At 39.5% G+C, this 19,782-nt stretch overlaps 2 protein-coding genes across 2 annotated transcripts in view; both read left to right on the top strand.

Annotated features, from left to right (window-relative positions):
* LOC103355539 (FYN-binding protein) overlaps positions 1 to 12,313 on the top strand; it is an 18,571-nt gene extending 6,258 nt beyond the window's left edge. The window contains exons 2-16 of the mRNA XM_008279374.1: positions 2,701 to 3,322; positions 4,057 to 4,168; positions 4,675 to 4,730; positions 4,901 to 4,935; positions 5,302 to 5,333; positions 5,885 to 6,017; positions 6,169 to 6,331; positions 8,392 to 8,542; positions 8,689 to 8,705; positions 9,474 to 9,534; positions 9,785 to 9,827; positions 10,630 to 10,792; positions 11,121 to 11,154; positions 11,494 to 11,531; positions 11,645 to 12,313. Coding sequence (XP_008277596.1) covers positions 2,701 to 3,322; positions 4,057 to 4,168; positions 4,675 to 4,730; positions 4,901 to 4,935; positions 5,302 to 5,333; positions 5,885 to 6,017; positions 6,169 to 6,331; positions 8,392 to 8,542; positions 8,689 to 8,705; positions 9,474 to 9,534; positions 9,785 to 9,827; positions 10,630 to 10,792; positions 11,121 to 11,154; positions 11,494 to 11,531; positions 11,645 to 11,682 — 1,698 coding nt within the window. The 3' untranslated portion in view covers positions 11,683 to 12,313. The remainder of the gene's footprint in view (positions 1 to 2,700; positions 3,323 to 4,056; positions 4,169 to 4,674; positions 4,731 to 4,900; positions 4,936 to 5,301; positions 5,334 to 5,884; positions 6,018 to 6,168; positions 6,332 to 8,391; positions 8,543 to 8,688; positions 8,706 to 9,473; positions 9,535 to 9,784; positions 9,828 to 10,629; positions 10,793 to 11,120; positions 11,155 to 11,493; positions 11,532 to 11,644) is intronic.
* Positions 12,314 to 14,076: 1,763 nt separating this feature from the next.
* On the top strand, positions 14,077 to 18,947 carry pex11g (peroxisomal biogenesis factor 11 gamma). Its single transcript, XM_008279373.1, has 5 exons — positions 14,077 to 14,232; positions 15,796 to 15,993; positions 16,284 to 16,462; positions 17,366 to 17,434; positions 17,588 to 18,947. Exons 1-5 carry the CDS (start codon positions 14,170 to 14,172, stop codon positions 17,799 to 17,801), a joined length of 723 nt encoding a protein of 240 aa, XP_008277595.1. The 5' UTR covers positions 14,077 to 14,169; the 3' UTR covers positions 17,802 to 18,947.
* The last annotated feature ends 835 nt before the right edge of the window (positions 18,948 to 19,782 follow it).

Below are 19,782 nucleotides of genomic sequence, written 5' to 3'. Positions count from 1 at the left end.
CTGTGGTGTCATTTTAGGAGAACAGCCACTGCTGCTCTGGTTAGTGGTGCTGTGGCTTGTTCTGCAGCTCCACATCACTGCTGCAATTTGACTGATTGTTAGTTGGTTTAGACCTTCTTGTGTCCTTTTTAATATTTGTTAAGACCATCGTGATGCAGACGTGCAGATAAACACCGGCCATATTTCCAAAGCTGAGAAAGTTCTGGTGCTCACCGGTCATGTTGTAACCATGTTCATGCAATTAGGTTAACTGAAAATCACAGGTGTGTAACTTCTGTTTCCCCTCTTTCAATTTCTAAGTTGGGGCCTGTGTTTCCAATACAGTCTCTCTAAAATCTTTGCTGTCCATAAAATAAAGTGGTATTTCCTGAAGGTGTACTCACTCCTGTTGTACATACAAAACTCTCTTCCTGAGGATTCTTACCTGCAGGTCACGTGACTGTTGTTATGGACTCTGCTTTGCATGTTGTTGCCATCATGATCCTAAATTACATACATGTAAAGGAACACATCTGTCATTGTGACTCCTCTTTCAAACCTTAAACCCAAGAAAAACATCCACCGAGTTATCAAAGTCAGGAAACGCCACGTTAGCTTCAAGCCATAAATTACATTAGATTACGTCAGTGTCACAGATTGGTAGATGACGTTACATGAACTGTCTGCTTTTCAAGTATATTTACAAGCAGTCGCTGTTGCAACATAACCATGATTAGTGAGAGAATAGACTAGTGATAAATGTCTTCAGTGGACGGGGAACATGAGCTTGTAAGTCTGTGTTTATTTCAAATTTGATCTGATCTAGAACTTAAAGGCCTCATCCGATGGAAATCAGGTTTTTGGTTTGTTTGTTTGTTTGTTCTTTACCTTTTCATGTCAATATAATGGTTTTTACATCATCCTGGACCATTTCCACTCTAAAACGACACCGCACCATTGACTGTCCTATAAACACGGAGTCTCACATGTAACACAGGAGCTTTATTAGACCAATGAAAGGCTGGAAGACATTATTTTCATGAAATAATCTGCTAATGTTTAATACACAGAGATCTATTTTTAACCAGGGAGGGACTTTAAGAGCTCATTTACATAAAATCCGAGTGACATCACTGTAGGCTTGTTAGCCTGTGAAATGTCATGACCACAGTATTTATGTACATTACAGCTATTTCAAAGCCTAGTGGCTTTCTAACCAAAGTTAAAATACTGAATTTACCTGACTGGCATAGTTCTTTACTTGACTTCTAAATGACAAGTTAGAATCAATCCAGATGCCCTGAAACTTAAACTCAGTCACAACTTGAAACTTTTGCCTGGATATCATTGTCAGTCAATCATTAATTTCAGCTACATCGAGTTTAAAACATGAGTAATTCAGCCGCGTTGCAATATGGTTCATTTCAAGTTTGGAAGCGTTCCGCGGCTTTGCACAGCCATGTGCATAAATCACTGTATCATCAGCATATAGCTGGATTTTTACATCAGCACAAACAGTGAGTAGATTATTAACATAAAAACTAAATAATAGTGGTCTGAGTATAGGTCCTTGTGGGACACACAGTGGAACAATGGATTTATGATTATGACTCTTCCCATCTTCCTTTTCAGCATAATTCCATTCATTTAAGGAAATCAGGTGAAAAATTAGAGGAAAGTAATTTATTTTTTAGCAGTACGTCTTTGTCCACTGGTAAGTTTTACATTTGCTGTGTCACATGTCTTTCCAAGGTCAAGAGAAATATTTGATACACAGGATGTTTTCAGACTACAAATAGTTACCTGTTTAACTATTAAGCTCACAAAAAAGAGGCTGAAACAGGTGAGTTTTGTCCTGAGCTGAAAGTAACAGCATTGAACAGCGATGTGATCTCAAGCTGAGAAAACTACATCGTCAATAGTTCCAAATATTTTAACTGTACTAAATTGAACTGAATGAAACGATTTGAATCAGCACAGTGATCTGTGATTTCCTCCATGATTTCCATCCTGACTCCGTAAGCAGCAATCAAGTCTTAGTGTAGGGATGCCATTAGCAAAATGTCCGATGGGAATCACTTTTGATGCCGGCATTATTAGGTGAGTTGGGTCGTGATGTGACTCGTTCGATTTCTTTTTTTTTAGTGTCGTGTAGGCTTATAGTAAATTGACGATTGCAGAGAATCAAGCAGATTTTAAATACGGGCTTAAACTGAGCACTGGTGTCAGATCTGGCATCAGAAGATGCCCCAATTTAACTTGTTTTGGGAGAGAAAAAGCTGGATTGGTTTATCCCTACTTTTGCTTTCATGAAATGCCTTGGTTAAATAATAAAAAATGAATTACCTCGTTTCACAATGAAAAAAGATTTCTTAATGTATCATCTATGGTAACCTAATTAGTGTTTTTTAATGATTAACATCTATAGATATATTTACATATAAAATTACTATTTGCTGCTTTTGTTTTCCGTGCTGTTTTGAATGCACTGAGTCGGTTTCTGTGCAGTCAAAAGACTTATCAGCTCTGTGAAGATCAAAACAACCAGGAAGCTGTGTTGTTGCACGGCGCATTCTCACTTTGTAAAGATAGCGTAGGGGTTTGACAAGCGGTGAGTGTTGTGAGCGTGGGGGTCATGCATTGCTGTGTGCTGATCTGCTAACATCCTGCTTCAGAAACAGAGCAGCTGCAGATAAGCTTGTGCTCCTGCGTTGTTTTCAGGAGGAGAGCGTTGACGTAAAGGCTCTGAGGGCCAGGTTCAACAACAAGACCAGCACCTCGGACACCAACAGCAGCCGAGACAGTGGCTCGCCAAAGTCTCCACGACCAGGGTTTGGAAGAGCGATACTGCCGGGACTCGAGAAGGAGCTGGTCCAAAGAGTGTCACCCACAGTTTTTCCTCCTGTGGCTGGCCCAGGCCCGGTGAGGCCCCCGAGGGCAGAACTATTGGCAGCGCCCGTCCCCTCCAGGCCTGCTTCCTTCCCTCGACCACCTCCCAGTTCGGGGGTCGGAGCGCCCGTTCACCCTGCGGACATCAGTCAGGTCAAGCACAGAGGGGAGTTGCTACAGAACATGATGTTGAGGCACCAAAAGCCCGTAGGCATCAAACCGCTTCCAGCTGCAGGTCCAGCTCTGGCCTCTGCAACGGCTTCCCCCTCCACCCCTCTTCCACTCCGACAGCCGCCCCGACAAAAGAGCGGAGGGGACGTGACCCCTCTGAGGAGGCCCCTGCCGCCTGAAGGACCCCTGCCTTTGAAACCCAGACGGCCTCCCAGTGTCAACCTGGAGCCCTTTCGGATGTCGAGGCGAGGACCGGCCCTCCCTGCCCCGAGGAAAAGTAACGGTAAGTCCTTTACTGAAGATAAGCCCGGATGGCACAGAGACAAACCTCGTTTTTTCTTGTCCTGACAATATTTTAATATGTCACAGTCAGAAAACAAAGTGTAAATAATCGCATTAATCATGACTGAGATTCTTTTAACTGCTTGATTTGAAGGTTACTTTGATTTGAAGGTTGTTCGAGCTGCCTCTCTGTCACAACATCACGGCTTGTTAATGACAGAAGGAACACTTTTGAGTTTCAGACTATGACAAGTGAGACTGTCTACTATGAAAAAGGGCAATTACACGATGCATATTCCCATTGTTTCTTTGTAAAGTATTATCTTTAATGTACTATTGAATTAACTGATTTGCAATCACAACATTTTTTTTTTAGCTCAGAACTAAAACTGTTGATGGAAAGTTATCTCCATTAATTAATGGATTTTAAATCTGAATATCGCTGACAGCAAGTCAGACACAAAAAGGAGCGAAAGCGTTAAGATGGATTTGTTTCAGCAAATCTTTGAACAATTGTTTGCACTTGTGCTGTACAACTAGTTCTAACACTGACAAGTTCCAGCGGGTTTTAGTTTTGTTTGAAAACGTGTAAATTAACGGCAGTAAAATTATACAAATTGAAGAGAAGAAGAAAATCTCTCCAGAACTTTTGCTTTTTCGTCGACAGTCTGTTCGAATAAGTACGTGTCACTGTTGTTTACTGGTTACGCCACCCATCTCTGATTCTCCCTGCAGGTTCACCAGGCCCATCGGAGAGAAGAATGTCTGTACCAGCGATGAATAATCCTCCTTTACCTCCTCAACGATCCATCAAACCCAACAGACTGCCGCACCAGATCGCCTCTATGTGGGTATTTACCCGTTAACAACATGCTGGTGTTAAAGAAAACTGTGACATCTTTAAGTACACAAGCAGCTTCTTAAGACTCTTTCTTTACTGCAGTCATGATGGCAGACAGGAAATGGTGTGAAATTCAATCATGAGACACTCAGAGACTCTAACTCAGAGTAGATTTAATATTAGAAATGTGTGGGGACGTTTTTTGATGCTTGTAGATCTGCGTCACGTAACCATGATGTCTGACGCCTCAGCCTCTGTTATCTAATGAAGGAAAAGTGAAGCATTAACACTTTTACTGTCTATTTCCTCGTTGCTTTGTTTAGTGTCATTTTTGGTATGATTGCTGACTTGTACGATTAATTCAAATGTTGTTTTGGAAGAAACACATTACTATTTGTCAGCAGATTTTTAGCACTTTGGATTGTTAATAGAGACGTAATGAGTCATTTTACTAAACACACACATTGCTGCTGAATGCTGACCAGGGAAACATATTTGCTTACTGATTGCAGGGACCTTGAGGATGAACAGGACCCGTATGACGACATCGCAAGCTTTGATAAAAATGGTATTAAAAAAAAGATTACAGCCTGTTCTGTTCCTGTTCCTGTTACACGTTTATTTTAAGTAACTATGTAAGAAAAAAAATGTCAGAATTTCTCGTCTTTATCTTGATCATTATGTGTTTTGTGGGAGGATGCGTTTTCAAATTACGGCTGTGTTTTGTGTAATTGACAGATGACAGTGACAACGGCTCGCAGAGTTTGAATGGGGTGAGTGCAGAAAACAGAAACTGTGAAGTGTGACTTACTGTGAAGTGAGAATTGCCACCCATTTTAACAACTAAAGACCAGGTGGCTTCCCTGAAAACAACACGCTGCACTTTTCAGTTTAAACTCTAATTCACACTATGTTGCTGAAATATCAACTTAACATTTCCAACAACAGAAATTGACAGAAATTAAACTGCACTTGCTAGCTGTTTGTTTTATTTGTTTCTTGGGTTTGGGAATGTATACATTGATTTATTTTGAAAATTAAAGAATCACACATAAATTCTTAAACTCACTGGTATCTCGCTTAAATCTAAATAAATCCGGTACATGTACATATGTTTTTCTTTGCCTTTTCTCTTGCAGGATGCAGATGATGTGTACGAGTTTATTGATGAGTAAGTGTAGACTTTCTGTCTTTACCATTAAACCATTGTGTCTGTATTTAGTAAGCTCTCAAATGATCAACAGAAGTCTGTGGCTGCAGCTGCATGAGCACAAGGCAGAACACTGTTTCTATTGTTTCTCTTGCTGCTGCACCTATTTTTGTACCTGCTGCTGCAGAGTTCATGCTAAAAACTAAAAGGTCAATTAGTTGTCTCAGTTTATATGGTGTTGCATTTAAGATTTAAGGAGTCAAATAAAGCTCCAAAGGATGAACAATTTCTGTATTTATCAGTTGCTAAGAACAGTGAGTGTGTTTTCTGTCAAAGCAGGAAATTCAGGGAGGGGCTGTAGACATGTGCAGACTGGAAAAAGACGGAAAGGCAGTGAAGCTTACGTTAAATTTTTATACTATATTACATAAATATTTACATACATAATCAGGACTTTTATATTACAGTAAAAATACATATTTTTGAGCAAGTAAAAGTAGTAAAACCAAAGTAGAAAGCAATAGTGGGGAGTTTACTTCAGTCGTTTTACATTTTTGATCGTTTCTTCTTAGGGACCAGATAGAGATGAACAAAGCTACCGCTGAGAAGATGAACAAGAAGGAAGCAAAGAAGCAAAAGGAGCTGGAGAAGAAAGAGCAGATGGAGCGTCAGAAAAAACAGAATGAGCTGAAGAAGAACTTTCAGGTAAAGAAACAAAAACATCCACCGAGACGGCAGCGCAGGATCAGAAAACGTCAGTCACTGGGGTTCTTCACAATCTCGTACATCCTCGGCCATATTTCACAAGCTTGTGTAAGTTGCTGCCTTTGACAGCTTTGTTTCTGCCTCTCTGTAGTTGCAAGGCGAGATCGAGGTTCTTCACACAGCCAGAGTCCGACAGGACTGGCGTGGAACATCAAAACTGGACCTCAGTGTTCGACAGGGAGACAACGTGGAGATCCTCCGTGTGAAGAATAACCCAGGAGGCAAATGGCTGGCCCGCTCTCTGAATGGAAACTGTGAGTTTCAATTTAACTTTTAATCAGTCGGGTACAATAAACCTTCCAGTCTGAACCTCTCTGTTCTCACCTTACAGCAAACTAAGCTAACAACATCTGCCTGTTGGAAAAAGCAGGGATGTGTGTTGTTATAAAGACTGGTTGTTGTTGTTGTGATGAACACGCAAACAGAGATGTCATTATTTCCATGCTGTCACTATACAAGGCATTTCTGTCCACCTATTTTGATATTTTTTCTCAATTTGCATTTTGAAAACTCAAGTGGAAATACCAGAACTTAAAAAAGCAAAACTCAAATAGTAAAGTTCTCACTGTCAGCTTCGGTAGAATGTTTGGCACATCCAGAGCCTTAACACTGTTAACATTGCTGTGGTTGATCTTTTGTCTTTTGTGTGCTCTTGTACGTGGCGGGATCAATTTGATTTTAAATGTTCAGGGACATTTTGGTTTGCTCCTTCCCTCTTGAAAGCACTGTGGTCCTACCTCAGCTCCTACTATGCTTTACTATGCAGATAAAATATGGTTTATTTTACGCAGATGATGCTGAACTGTGCTTGTAAGACCAGGTCATGTTGGTGGCTTTTCCTCCATCTTGATTAAGAACATGTCCAGCATGTTATTTAGGTTGTTTGTCCCTGATTCAACCCATAGGAGCGACCGTTTTTTGTTTTTGTTTTTTTAAATGTAACCGCTTATTGTACAGGTTTGGTTAGATCTGGGGAAAGATAAAAGTTTGGGTTAAAATAGAGGACGGTTAAAGTTATGAAAGGACTTGTGTTTTAAAACTGGAAATAAACAGTGGTCTCCTGTTTCAAGGTTCACTGTTTTGTTGACCCATTCGTTCACCCCAACATCCTCCCTGCCCAAACTCTGTGGCTCGACTACATCTATTCCACAAACATCCTACAAGGCTGCTTTATCGGTAAACAGCCTCCTTCAAAGAGGGAACAAACATATCGATGACTGTTTCATCTGGACTTGAGTTCAGTTATGATCGTGTTTTTGAAGTATCCCGTTTTTGTGTTTGTGCACCTTCACCTGGACGAGCCCTTTTCCTTGTGAAACCCAGTTACGCTAGATGGATTAGTCCAAAAGAAGCAGGGATTTTGTGGTGTGTATACACTTTATCCTGGTTTGTAGGTGGTGAAACAGGAAACAAACCAAACCGTGTTCACCACAAATGGCCAGTTAGGTCAACACCATGGCCACTGCCACTGTTAATGGAACTGGTGCTCGTACTCTTGTTCGTTTCTTTTGGTCTCATGAACTTTAGTAAACAGGCGGTAAAATGATGCTCTACTCAGACTGAAACTTTCCTTGAACTCCATCATGACGTGTACTACCTGTCATGGCTGTGTATTTATTTTTATCTAGTGCTGCCTTGTCCTATGCAGTAGCAGTGACAGCATGAGGACAACATTTCAAGTAAATAAGCCAAATCTGTGACTCAAAGTTGCCTTTTAGTTGTACTAAGCCTGCTGTAAGACAGATGTGGCCTCATTTTTAATAACCACAGTCAAATGATTTAAGCTTAGTGTGACAGTTACACGAATGCCAAATGAAATTGTCAGAAGTCTGCACAAAGGACCCACAATAATCAGGGACCAGGCTACTATTTATCATGCATACAGGGGAATGAATAACCACATTTCTCTTTGCTTCTGAATTTCCTGAGTAGAATCAACACCCGCGTAAAAATCTCATAACTGAAACACCGGCGTGCATGTAAACACAATCACTGTCTGCACTTGTGGTTAATCTGTGTTTCTTCAGAACTTTTGTTGAAGTGTTCTTTCTTTATGGCTTATCTTGAGACTCATCTTCCGCAACAATGCATTAAAAGGCATGCAGAACCTCGCCATAACAACTATACCTTGTTCTGGTGAATCACAACCCAACATTATCAGGAAAAGACCTGCACATCTTCACTAAGACTCTGTGCTGTGACTACTTAACGTCTGTATGGTGTGATGGAGAGATCTGCTCTGATGATAGTGATCGGCATTCTGTAGATAAAATAACATGTTGAAATGTTATCTTGGCTCTGTGTTTCCTTGCAGACGGATACATCAGCAACACATGTGTGGATATTGACTATGAGGCAGTGAAACGCAAAGTGTTCCAGTCCAGAAAAACTGAAACTTCGATGTTACCTCCTCCACCTCCGGACCCCCCAATGATGTTAAATGTGGAGTCCAACAACAGAGACAGGTACAGGACTGCTGATTGTGTGTTTTTAATACACCTTCCCGACAACTTTTGTCAGATGTATCAGTGATGTGTCTGTTTGATTTAGTTGCTGTTTCAGTGTCCCTTATTGCAGCTAACGTGTTGTTTGTGTTGCCTCTGATCCGCAGCATGCTTGAAGATGATGGTACGTGATATCACAACACACATTATCAGCAGATGAGGATAAACATCAGGAAACATCTCAAAGCGCAGAAACAACACAGTCATTAAACCTGCTGGGCAGAACTTTTGTCTCCACCTTCTGGCACTGAGACTAATTACACAAACATGACTGACACAATTCTGACATGTCGAGACATCGACTGCTTTCATTTTTAGACTTTAGTCTGTCCTCTGAATGCAGACGCTCTTTTTGATCTGGAGCATCACAACCTTTTCTCGAGCTTTTCTTGCGCTCTTCCAACCAGACGCTTCACCACACTTTGTCACTATGGCGTCTCCTTTCCTCATTATTTGCAAACTGATCACTGCTGGTTGAGTTCAAAGCATTGCTACCAGTACACCAGCAAAGAAGCGTTGCCACGAACAGCAGAATTTAAAACTCTTACTTGAATGTAACCTACATGCAGAAGCCCTGTACTTAACAGCATTAAATAGTTAACTGGGATTCACAGCGATTGTTTGTGAACATATGCCACCAATCACTGGTGAGCTGTTGCAGAAAAATAAATCAATACACTCCTAAATTGTCATTGTTCATAATGAAGTTCCCTGAATACCTGCAGGTAATAGGCTGTTTGGCTGGCTGATGTATCTCATGTTCGTAGCTTATTTCGTAAATATTTTCTCACAAGGATTAATAATCAATGTTTAAGCAACTGTTTCAGCAGATAAATATAATAAATATTTCTTTGATGTAAGTAAACAACTGAATTTCTTATTTTGTTCTCAGATGACTACGATGATGTTGAACCAATAAGTGAAGATTTCCCGCCACCACCACCTGAAGTCAGGTATCTATACACATGTGATTCACTGAAAGGAAAGAGGCGGCATACTGGCAGCTACATGTGGCTGCAGCAACACTGTAATGTAAAGCTTTACGTATGTAGATCTGATACATGATGAGGCCAGAAGATGTTCAAGTCTATTGAGTAAAATCCTTTCTCTCGTTTATTTTAATCATCTATGTGGGAAAGTGTGTTAATAAAAGCATTTGTATGCAACTTGATTAACTCCTAAAATGTTGTTTTTTTTCCCCAGCATCGATCCCAAAGTGGAGAAGGAGCTGAGAAAAAAATTTAAGGTAAACAGTTTGTGCTCTTTCACATCAGATTACTTAGTTTGCTGGTAGATAAAGCAGTGTGTCATCTGCATAGCAATGAAGTCAGATGGTTATAGCGTTTGTTAATTATAGTATATGCATCTGAATTATTTGTCCAATGGGGGACATAAGGAGAAAAAAACAGTGTCATGGATTGATCCCTGCACAAGTTGCAAATGAGGTGTTTCAGAAAAGTTCCACGACTGGTGTCACAAATATTTCAAATCCAAACTACAAACTACAAGCTTTCCTCTTCCAAGTAATCCCCCTGGAGTCTAACACACTTCCCCAGCTTTCTCTTCACGCCGCCATGCACTCCTGGAAGGATTCTTCCAAGAACCTCCGCAGCTCCGTTGTCACAGCCATCTTGATGTCGTCCACGTCTTCTAATAGGGTCCCCTTGATGACCCCCTTGAGCTTGGGGAAGAGGAAACAATCCCACAGAGCCAGGTGGGGTGAGTAGGGAGGTTGCTCCAGCACGGAGATGTTCTTCTCAGCCAGGAGCTGTGGGATGCTCAGGGCGTTGTGAGCAGGCGCGTTGTCATGGTGAAGCAGCCACGACTCATCCTGCCACAACTCTGGCCTCTTCTGAATGAAGCAAACGCAGCAGGATCTCTTTGTAGACGTGCTGGTTGATCGTCTGAAGGGGTGTCGTTTGTAGTTTGGGTTTGAAATACTTCTTTTGTGACACCATTCCTGGAACTTTTCTGACACAACTCATTTAAAAGTACGTAAAATTGCTACAGTTACAACGAAAGCTTACGTAGTGACTGTTGTTTCCCAGCTTGAAGGGCCGCTGAAGGTGCTGCACACCATGATGGTGGATCCTAACAGCGTTATAAAGAAACCAGGAGCGAAAGACCTGCAAGTGATTCGTGGAGAAGTCTTAGATGTCATCCAGCTCACCAACAGCAAGAAAGCTCTGTGTCGCAACCAGTATGGAAAATGTACGTATACACTTGGCATCGCTCTGTGATTGTATGTTAATTTAAGCTACGTCCAAACTAATGCATTTTTCTTTAAAACATTTAAAAAAGAAAGTTTTCTGCATTCAGACAAACATTTTAGCTCACAGATTACAAATACAAACATTCTCTCTGACTTGAAACTCCAGGAAAGCTTCAAAAACTTGGGTATTTTTTGTCCACATTTTTGTCTAATGACTGTGTTTGTCACTCAACAATACTCAACAGTGCATAAAATACAGATGATGATGAGTAACAGCCGCGTGATGTTCACTCAAAGTAATTATCTGTTCTGCCTTGTGCCTCACAGATGGTTATGTGTTCAGGTCGCTTCTTCTTCCAATGTAAGTGAACTTTCTTCAGTTCGTGTGACTCATTCATCTTCAACGTGGCGTTAATTTGATCTGTGGATGAATAATGAGCAGCTCTGGTGTAAATACATGCCATCATGTTATTGTAAGAATCTGTCTTTATCATAAACAGATATAGAATTAAAAAATAAATAGAAATATACATGAATGTGGACACATATAGCTGACTGTATAATAATACATAAATATAGGTTATTACATGTTTGGTTAAACTTTGTCCTGAGTCCAAATGTTTTCTGCTGATGTCAGTAAATACAAAAAAAGTTTATTTATTTTCATTTGAATATGATGTATATTAATCTTCTTTTCCAGGGAAGGAGATATTTACGATGATGTCGACTACAGAAGTGGCAAGTTTCATTTTTCCTGTTCTGTAAAATGCACTACAGTCATTTCATCTTAAATATCCACCCTTGTGTTTGTCCATGTTTAACTACATGTTGTCTGTTTCTTTTTCTTTCAGATGTCTATGATAACGACTCTCCACACACTGATTATTAAAACATATCAAACTAACCTGCACACACTCACACGGCAGCACAGAAAACAATCAAACTATTAAAAACTAAAAAGTTAAGCTATATAAAACTATAACTATGCTCCAAACTGAACATCCAGTGAAGACTTTCTGGATACGTGTGATTTATTTTACAAGTTGCATTCAAGTGAAGAAAACTCACAGCAGTTGTGTAGATGTTGTTTTGCGACACAGAGGAAAAGAACAGAACTTCTGTCCACCCCTCAAACAAACAAACTAAGCTTTCCAAGAGCTCAAACTAGTTATTATACCAAACTGTGTGTAGTGTTCACCACTTCACAGGACATTACACTGATTACCCACAGACTTAAACTAAACCTGAATTCTTGACCTTAAAATTGAATGATTCGTGGGGACTTTGGCAGGCGTGACCGTGTATATAGACTTATGTCCCCACAACATGAATAATACAGGAGCACACACACACACACACACACACACACACACAAACACACAGATTTGCCCTTTGCTGAGAATAACATTGCCACCCCTGCATTGTTTGTCAAACTGCTTTTTTAGAAAATGAACACACTATTACTGTTGCTTTGTGTATTTCTCAGCCTCAGAGATAATTTAAAATAAAATATTTTTTTCGGAATATTGTGTCCCAGGAGTTTTGTTTTTGTTTTGTTGATCAAAAAGAAGCACCGTTGCCTCACAGCTAGAGGATCCCCGGTTCGCGTCCCAGTGAGGACACCTGGGATCTTTCTGTGTGGAGTCTCCATGTTCTCCCCGTGCAGCGTGGGTTCCCTCCGGGTTCTCCAGCTTCCTCCCACAGTCCAGAAACATGTTGAGGTTAATTGGTGATTCTAAATTGTCTGTAGGTGTGAATGTGAGTGTGCTTGGTTGTTTGTCTCTAAGTGTAGCCCTGTGATAGACTGGTGACCTGTCCAGGGGAACCTGCCTTCACCCTGAGTCAGCTGGGATAGACTCCAGCCCCCTGCGACTCTAGTGAGGATTAAGCGGTGTACAGATAATGGATGGATGGATGTCCAAGAAACATCTACTGGCCAAACATCCAAGTACTGCAGTGTGCACACTGTGAATGTAAAGGCCTGTATCACCCACACAGTTCTCACAGTAAGGATGTAAAGCTCCTTAGATTATCGCTGAGAACTGATGCTACGACTGTAGCATCTATTAATTTGTGTCAGAATAAATGTGCAGAACCTAAAGAAAGGACACACACATTTTTTGTATTCGCTTTTTTGCTGTTGACGAGAGTCAAATTGCATAACTGTGCAGTACAGAAATCTTTCATATAATTTTATATAGTTTATAGTCCTATTATCTGATTCATAAACACAAATAAAGGCCACAATGAAAAACCTGCTGTGTTTGGTTACACTAAAGGGGGAAGTGGAAGACAAGCGCAATCTATGTTAAAATCAGCAATAAAAATAAAACCATCTGTAAAAAAAGGAAGACCAGAAGGAAACCTACATAAATACGTTCACATACAGGGAAGTTTTGAGAAGAGATTAACAGAGATTAACTGGTGTCACCATCAATAACACCTACTTTTGGGGAAGGAACTCAGATCATATTTACATATTTTACATAACCTCCATGAAGTCAGCTGTGGGTCTGAAACACTGCTCAGTGCAACCAGATTATTATTAGCTATTTAATTTTGATTTATTGTGTTATAGGACTTTATGGGTGAACTTTTTTCCTCAGCAGCACCTGCATCTCCCCTCCTGAACTAAATAAATGGCCATTCTCAAAAAAAAAAAACTAATAAAAAAAAAAAACGTAAGAATCAAAATAAGCATGAATAACCTATTAGATATACCAATCTCACTTCAGCTGATAGCTAAATCTGTCACAAAAGTCATTTTTACACATGAATATAATTGTATAATCATATGTAAACATGATTATACTTTTATTTGTTCTCTTTTTTTGCTTTTCCTGTTTATAGTTATACTCTTATTTGTCCTTTTTTTTGTACATATTTTTTTCTTTGGTTAACTTCTTACTATTTTGTACTCTTTTCCTACATCTGTACTGCTGCAACAAGTGCGTTTCTCCATCTGTGGTGATGAATAAAATACAATCTAATCTAGTCTAGACCACCATGATTAAGACTAATTTCAAGGCACACAGTTCAAGAACCACTGGTCCTGCTAACCTGCACTCACTATGATATTAATGTGGAACATGGACAGAAGGTGAGAAGATCTTGGTTTGGACTGTACTAGTATACAAACCATTTTACCCGTGCTGAAGAGGGCAGCAGCACACCAGCACTGCGTAGGAAGGAAAAGAAGAAGAAGTTCGATCGACTCGACGATCGTCTAGTCGAGTCTGTTCCCGGTTACTTCCGGGTTCAAGGTCCAGCTGGGAGCTTGTGCAGTGGAAACAGTTCACAGTGGAGATGTTGTGCAGAAGCTTCGCACTTTAGCGTATTTTTTCTTTGCCAGCGTCGTGTGAGTGTGAACGCAGACATGCAGCAGTCTGTGGAGGCTCTGGTCCGACTGCTGGAGTCCTACAGAGGCAGAGACAAAGTTGTGAGTATTTACTCAACAGCAGGACAGTAAATAAACACGTGACTGTTTGTTTTCCTCTCCAGTGACAGGACACAGTTACTTATGTAGCTACGTTTAGGTGTCAGGGCTGTTTCAACATGGGTTTAGTGATGACTGTCGGCTGCAATTAGATGTTATTGATAATTTAGTGGCAAACTGAATAGAATGGAATAGAATAGAATGCCTTTATTGTCACTATACACATGTACAATGAGATTAAGAGCAGCTCCTTCAGTGCAATATAGAATAAAGAACAAAATAAAGAGCAAAAACTAAAAAATAGAAGAGATTTAAATATAAAATAAGATAAGTTATATATACAGTATACAGTATAAGTTATATAAGTTATATAACTGTGACATTACATCACTTAAACCTGTTTATATTTGTTAATTCTGTCATTAATCAGAACAACAGTTGCCTCTAAACCCTTTAGAAGGGGCTTCAGAAGTGTAAATGCAAATTACTGGTATTGCTTTTTTTTAAAAACTGATTTTATTGCCTGATATTACTTAAAAAATGTAACATTGACTTGTTACAGTTAAACAGATCAGATTTAGAAAAGCTTTATTGCCAAGTGAGCTTGCACACACAAGGAATGTGACGTGATGAATGAGATGGTACACAACAACAACAAGACAACAATAAGGATAAATATAGAAATCTAATGTAAGAAATTCTAAATAAAATATGTAAAAGAAAAGTATAGAAGTACTACGTAAATAAAAAAGTCCTATGAAAAGAGACATAAACCAAGTAATTAATTAGGAAACAGTTTAAATTACATTACAGTATTGCATCTGAAGTTGAGATCTGTTAATTAATCGCTAGTTATTCAGGAGAATAATAATAACCAGCTTCTTTAATGATACTCAGTTAAGTTAGTTTTCAAGCCAAATGACAACGATGCTTACATGTGAGGGTTTTCTAACGTCCCAGTGAGCTGAATATCTTTGGGTTTTTCACTGTCACAGGCAAATTTTTAAAAAATCTGTTTAAAGACACCACATTTAACTCTGTAGGACTTTTTTCTCTGATGTATTACTGACCAAGAAAAGGACCGAGATTATCTCCCAACCTGTCGAGGTAGTTTGATTTAAAAAAAAACAAAACAAAACATGTATTTTTTGTTTTTTAAGCACTTTATAAGAGTCCATCCATTCTGTAAAAGTTGGAAACGTTACTTCAACCCAAACGTTTCCTTTAAAAAGTGTTGGTAAATGATCTGTTAATGCTGACTGTGTGAAGATGTTACTCAATAATAGAAATCAAGCTCAAACTGTGGTGCTTTTCAAATGTTTTACCTTCTAGTTATTGATGTATTAAAAGTATGTTTTCTCCCCTTTTCTCTGTGTGGTTTTACATCAGGATTGTTCCGATGTTTACATCAACATTAAATCCCTGAGAGATTTCTGTCAGCGAAAACTGTTTGATAAATATTCTTTTAAATCATTTTCCACTGCATCTCAGAAAAATGCTCCCGACTCCTATCAGCTGCTTTATGCTTCATGCTTGTGTTAAGTGTCTGTGTTTGTTCCTCTGCAGATCAGGACGCTCTGTTACGGCTCTCAGCTGGTCGGAGGAGCTCTTTCCCGGAAGGCAGAAGCCAACGTTTCGTCCCACCAGCTCGGGAAGAGTCTGCTGCTGTTTTCTGCTCAGCTCAGTCACTGCCGGACGGTGCTGAGGCTGTTTGATGACCTCTCCATGCTGGCCTACTCTCACAGCTACGGGCTTGGAGCTGGGGTGACTCACGCTGCAACACTTTGTTCATTATTTGTTGTTCCTTTTACAAGCTGGACCAGTCAGGGAGGGATGGATCAGTGCCTGCTCCACTGAGATTGCTGAATATGAAAAACAATAAAGATAAAACGCTGCTGTTGATTCATTTGAATGAACAAAATAGTCGCTTTTTTCCCCAAATTCAAACAATCTGTCTTTGTAAACAAGTAGCTGATGTAACAAAGAGCTTGATCGTGTGTTACGATGTTATCATGCACAATCCAGCTTTGACACATCTTGCGCGTCTTTCCAAGGAGGAGGATGCAGGCGTTCGCTGGATATCGGTGCTGACCAATGTGGCTGACCAGCTGTACTACCCCTGTGAGCACATCGCCTGGGCCGCCGACGCCGAGCTCATCAGAGTCAAGTCTGATAAGTGGTGGCTGCTCTGCACGGTGCTGTGGGGAACCTCGCTGCTGCTGGGAGTCCTCAGGTGAGAAATCAATCGGTCAAGACTTGATGCACTGATGAAAAACTGTAATGATAAAGTTTGGTGATGATTCAAATGACGTGGAGTTCTTATTTACTGGCAGACAAAATAACAAGAATGAAAGCAGGAATAGGCTTAGACACTTGCAGTATATATATATATATATATTAGTGACGCACGATATTAAAATTTATGGCCGATACCGATATCCAATATTTCTGATATCACGATAACCGATATTACCGATGTCGATATTCAATTTTTGTTTACAAAGAAGCCCAAATTAGACCATATTGTCTTCTTTATTACGCAACAAAAGTAAAACATATTTAAAAATATTTAATGTTTATGACCAGGAACATTTAAGTAAAACATCTGTGAAATAGCAGCAATATCAAATGTTGAGATAAAGGCGTGAATGTTAGACAATTATCGGCTAAATTCGTTCATCGGATTGATACCGATGTATGGGGAAAAAAACCACTAATATCGGCCCATACCGATGTGGTCGCCGATACATCATGCATCCCTAGAAATTAGTAGTTTTTTATTGTCACTAGAAGTTTGTATTTAAGAAATGAAAACATGCAAAAAGCTGTTTGCACCTCTTTGTAAAAAATAGTGATGCATGATATTAACATTTCTGGCAGATACCGATATCCGATATTAAGATTTCTGATATCGCTGATAACCAACGTTAATATTCAATTTTTGTTCACACCGAAAAATGAGTTTAAGTAAGCACTGTGAGAACATGGAAACTGTTCAGAAGAAGCCCAAATTAGAACACATAGTCTTCTTTATTACGTAACAAAAGTAAAACATATTTAAACATATTTTACAGTATTTTGTAACCAAACACCATCAGCCTGAGGTACAGTGTCATATGAATGTTTTGTTTTTTAGATCACTACGAGTTCTGACGCTTCTGAAGAAGAAGATGAGGAAATCTGAGAGGGACAGAGAAGGCAGAAGGTGTTGTATCTACAGTTTTCTTTTTTTCATATATAAGGCTTGTATTGTTTTGCAGTTAATGTAAACCGAGATTCTAATGCTGTGACATCGTTCTGTGGTGGGAAAGTCACAGGTTCTACATATTCTACTAAATCATCGTGTTTTGTCCTGCAGTCGCTCTCAGCTGCGCAGCCAGATGCGAGGGGAGATGCTGTCCATCCTCAGCAGCATGGCTGACCTCAGCAACGCCATTCACTGGATGCCGCCGGGCTTCCTGTGGGCGGGACGATTCCCCAGCTGGCTGGTGGGGCTGATGGGCACCACCTCCTCTCTGATCGGTTTGATCCAGATGAGCTCCGGCAACGGTGACCAGTCAGACAGCACATAGTCGTCACCGCGGTGAGGAAGAATCTGAAGCGTTGATGGATAAACTGCTGACTGAATGAGTCATAGCAGATCTTTGGTTTGATCAGAGTCCAATCAGACTGTCTGTGGATGCTAATTTCAGTAGCTTGTAGAAAGAAATGCATCTAAAATCTAAATCATCTTGACCATAGAAAATGAATAGATTGAATGAACTTGTCGTCACTCATCCGCGTCCTTAACGAGATGTAACTGAAAGCCTCTTTAACAAGTGACAAAGAATCTTCAGTTTAATGGATATGATCGATCAAAAATTCTGCTGTTTAGCTCTTACTTTATAGTTATCAATTTATATGTAATTAAATGCAGATGACAGTATTTCCTGCCACTTTAGTGCAGTGTAGAGGTTTTCAGAAAGCAGGATTCACATGATAATTCAAGCCATAATGACTCTGAGGTTAACCGGAGGCAGCTTCTGGTGTAAGTTGTCCTTAGTGCACAATTATTTTGCCTAAAGTGTTCAAGACTCTGTGCAAGTGTGTTTATCAGTGTGGAAAGTCAATCTGCATCCTCTTCCTCTCAGGTCACAGGTCAATTCTTGCAACAAACACAGAAGGTTTAAGACTCTACTGGTTCAGTCAATCACCTCAAAGGTCAGTGCATAAGTAGCTGTAACAGGGATGATGTCGGTTGTGAATAACAAAGGAAAGTGCAGGTTTTTAAGTAACTGTTGCCTCAGAGACACACTCCGTACACCTGGTTTTGAATCTCGCATTGATTTATGAACTGTGAATATGTTATCATGCCTTAATCGAGCTGCTGGAATCCTTCAGATTTTGTCAAATAATGTTTAAAGTTGAGATTAGAGCTCATTCATGTCATGTAATGTCCTTAAGTTACACTACAACAGTCGGGTTTATGAATAAGTTCCTCTGGCATTGACATTGTCCTAACTGGTGAAATTAGCTGCAGAAATGTCTGATTTGCAACAAAGAACCAGTACAGACTGATGTAAGACTTTAGAGTGAAGCCTGGTATGCTCACTGAAGAGGTTGTATATTAAAACGGTCTGTGTTATTGCTCAAAGTGGACACCGAAGCTGCCTGAAATGTACACTGTAAAATGTAAAATGATTGTTAGATAATATAATAAAATGATCTTTTCTAAATGACCTGTTGATTTGACAGTCCTGTTTTTGATCATTCATGACTGGTTGATACTGTTTCGGTCCAATCTATAGATTTAAATCATAACAAAAATAATTATTTTATGTTGTTTGATGACGTTACAACATGTATTGTTGAGGAATATGTCCTAAAATTTGAGATTGTGGCTTAAAGTTTAGTGTGAGATGAAGTCCTATATGGAAGCAATCTGTCATACTGGTGAAATTAGGCAAATGCTGCATGAGATATGTCCTGAATCAAATGTAAAATAACTGCAGATAAAGTTACAACAAAAAAACTAATGAACTTTTTAAAATAAACTTTTGGCAGTCCTGACTTGAATCATTTATGCCTGGTGAATCGTGTATAGATGGCACTTACTAGAATATTTGAAAATACCTAAAAGAAGATGTTTAATGCTTATTGATGACATTATGACATGCATTGATGAGGAATTCAAAGAAAGAAAGATAAAAAAAAAAAGAAAGACATTGCTAATTCGTGGCTTGCTTGTTTTTTTTTTTTTTCGATCGACGTTTGATTGAGCGGGACTGAGCGATCAACTCAGTGGCTGTTGACGTATCGGGCTGTTGCCTTCAGGTGCCAACAAATATATCGTAATTAACACTTTATTAAGCGCTATTGACCGCATAAAAGATACCAGATCCCCTTTTTTCATTCAGCCAAAGTAGAGTCTATCAGCTTCATTTTATCTCGATAAACTGGTATTATAAATTCAATAAGAATGTCGACATTATTGATAAGTTGGATTGTTGTGTTATTAAAATGTCACGCGTGATTGATTTTGAGAAATTCAGGCTTTGTTTGTAACACAGAATT

The sequence above is a fragment of the Stegastes partitus genome, unplaced genomic scaffold (genome assembly GCF_000690725.1).
Source record: "Stegastes partitus isolate 25-593 unplaced genomic scaffold, Stegastes_partitus-1.0.2 Scaffold157, whole genome shotgun sequence".
NCBI lineage: Eukaryota > Metazoa > Chordata > Actinopteri > Pomacentridae > Stegastes > Stegastes partitus.
This window is presented reverse-complemented; position numbering and strand designations above follow the sequence as displayed.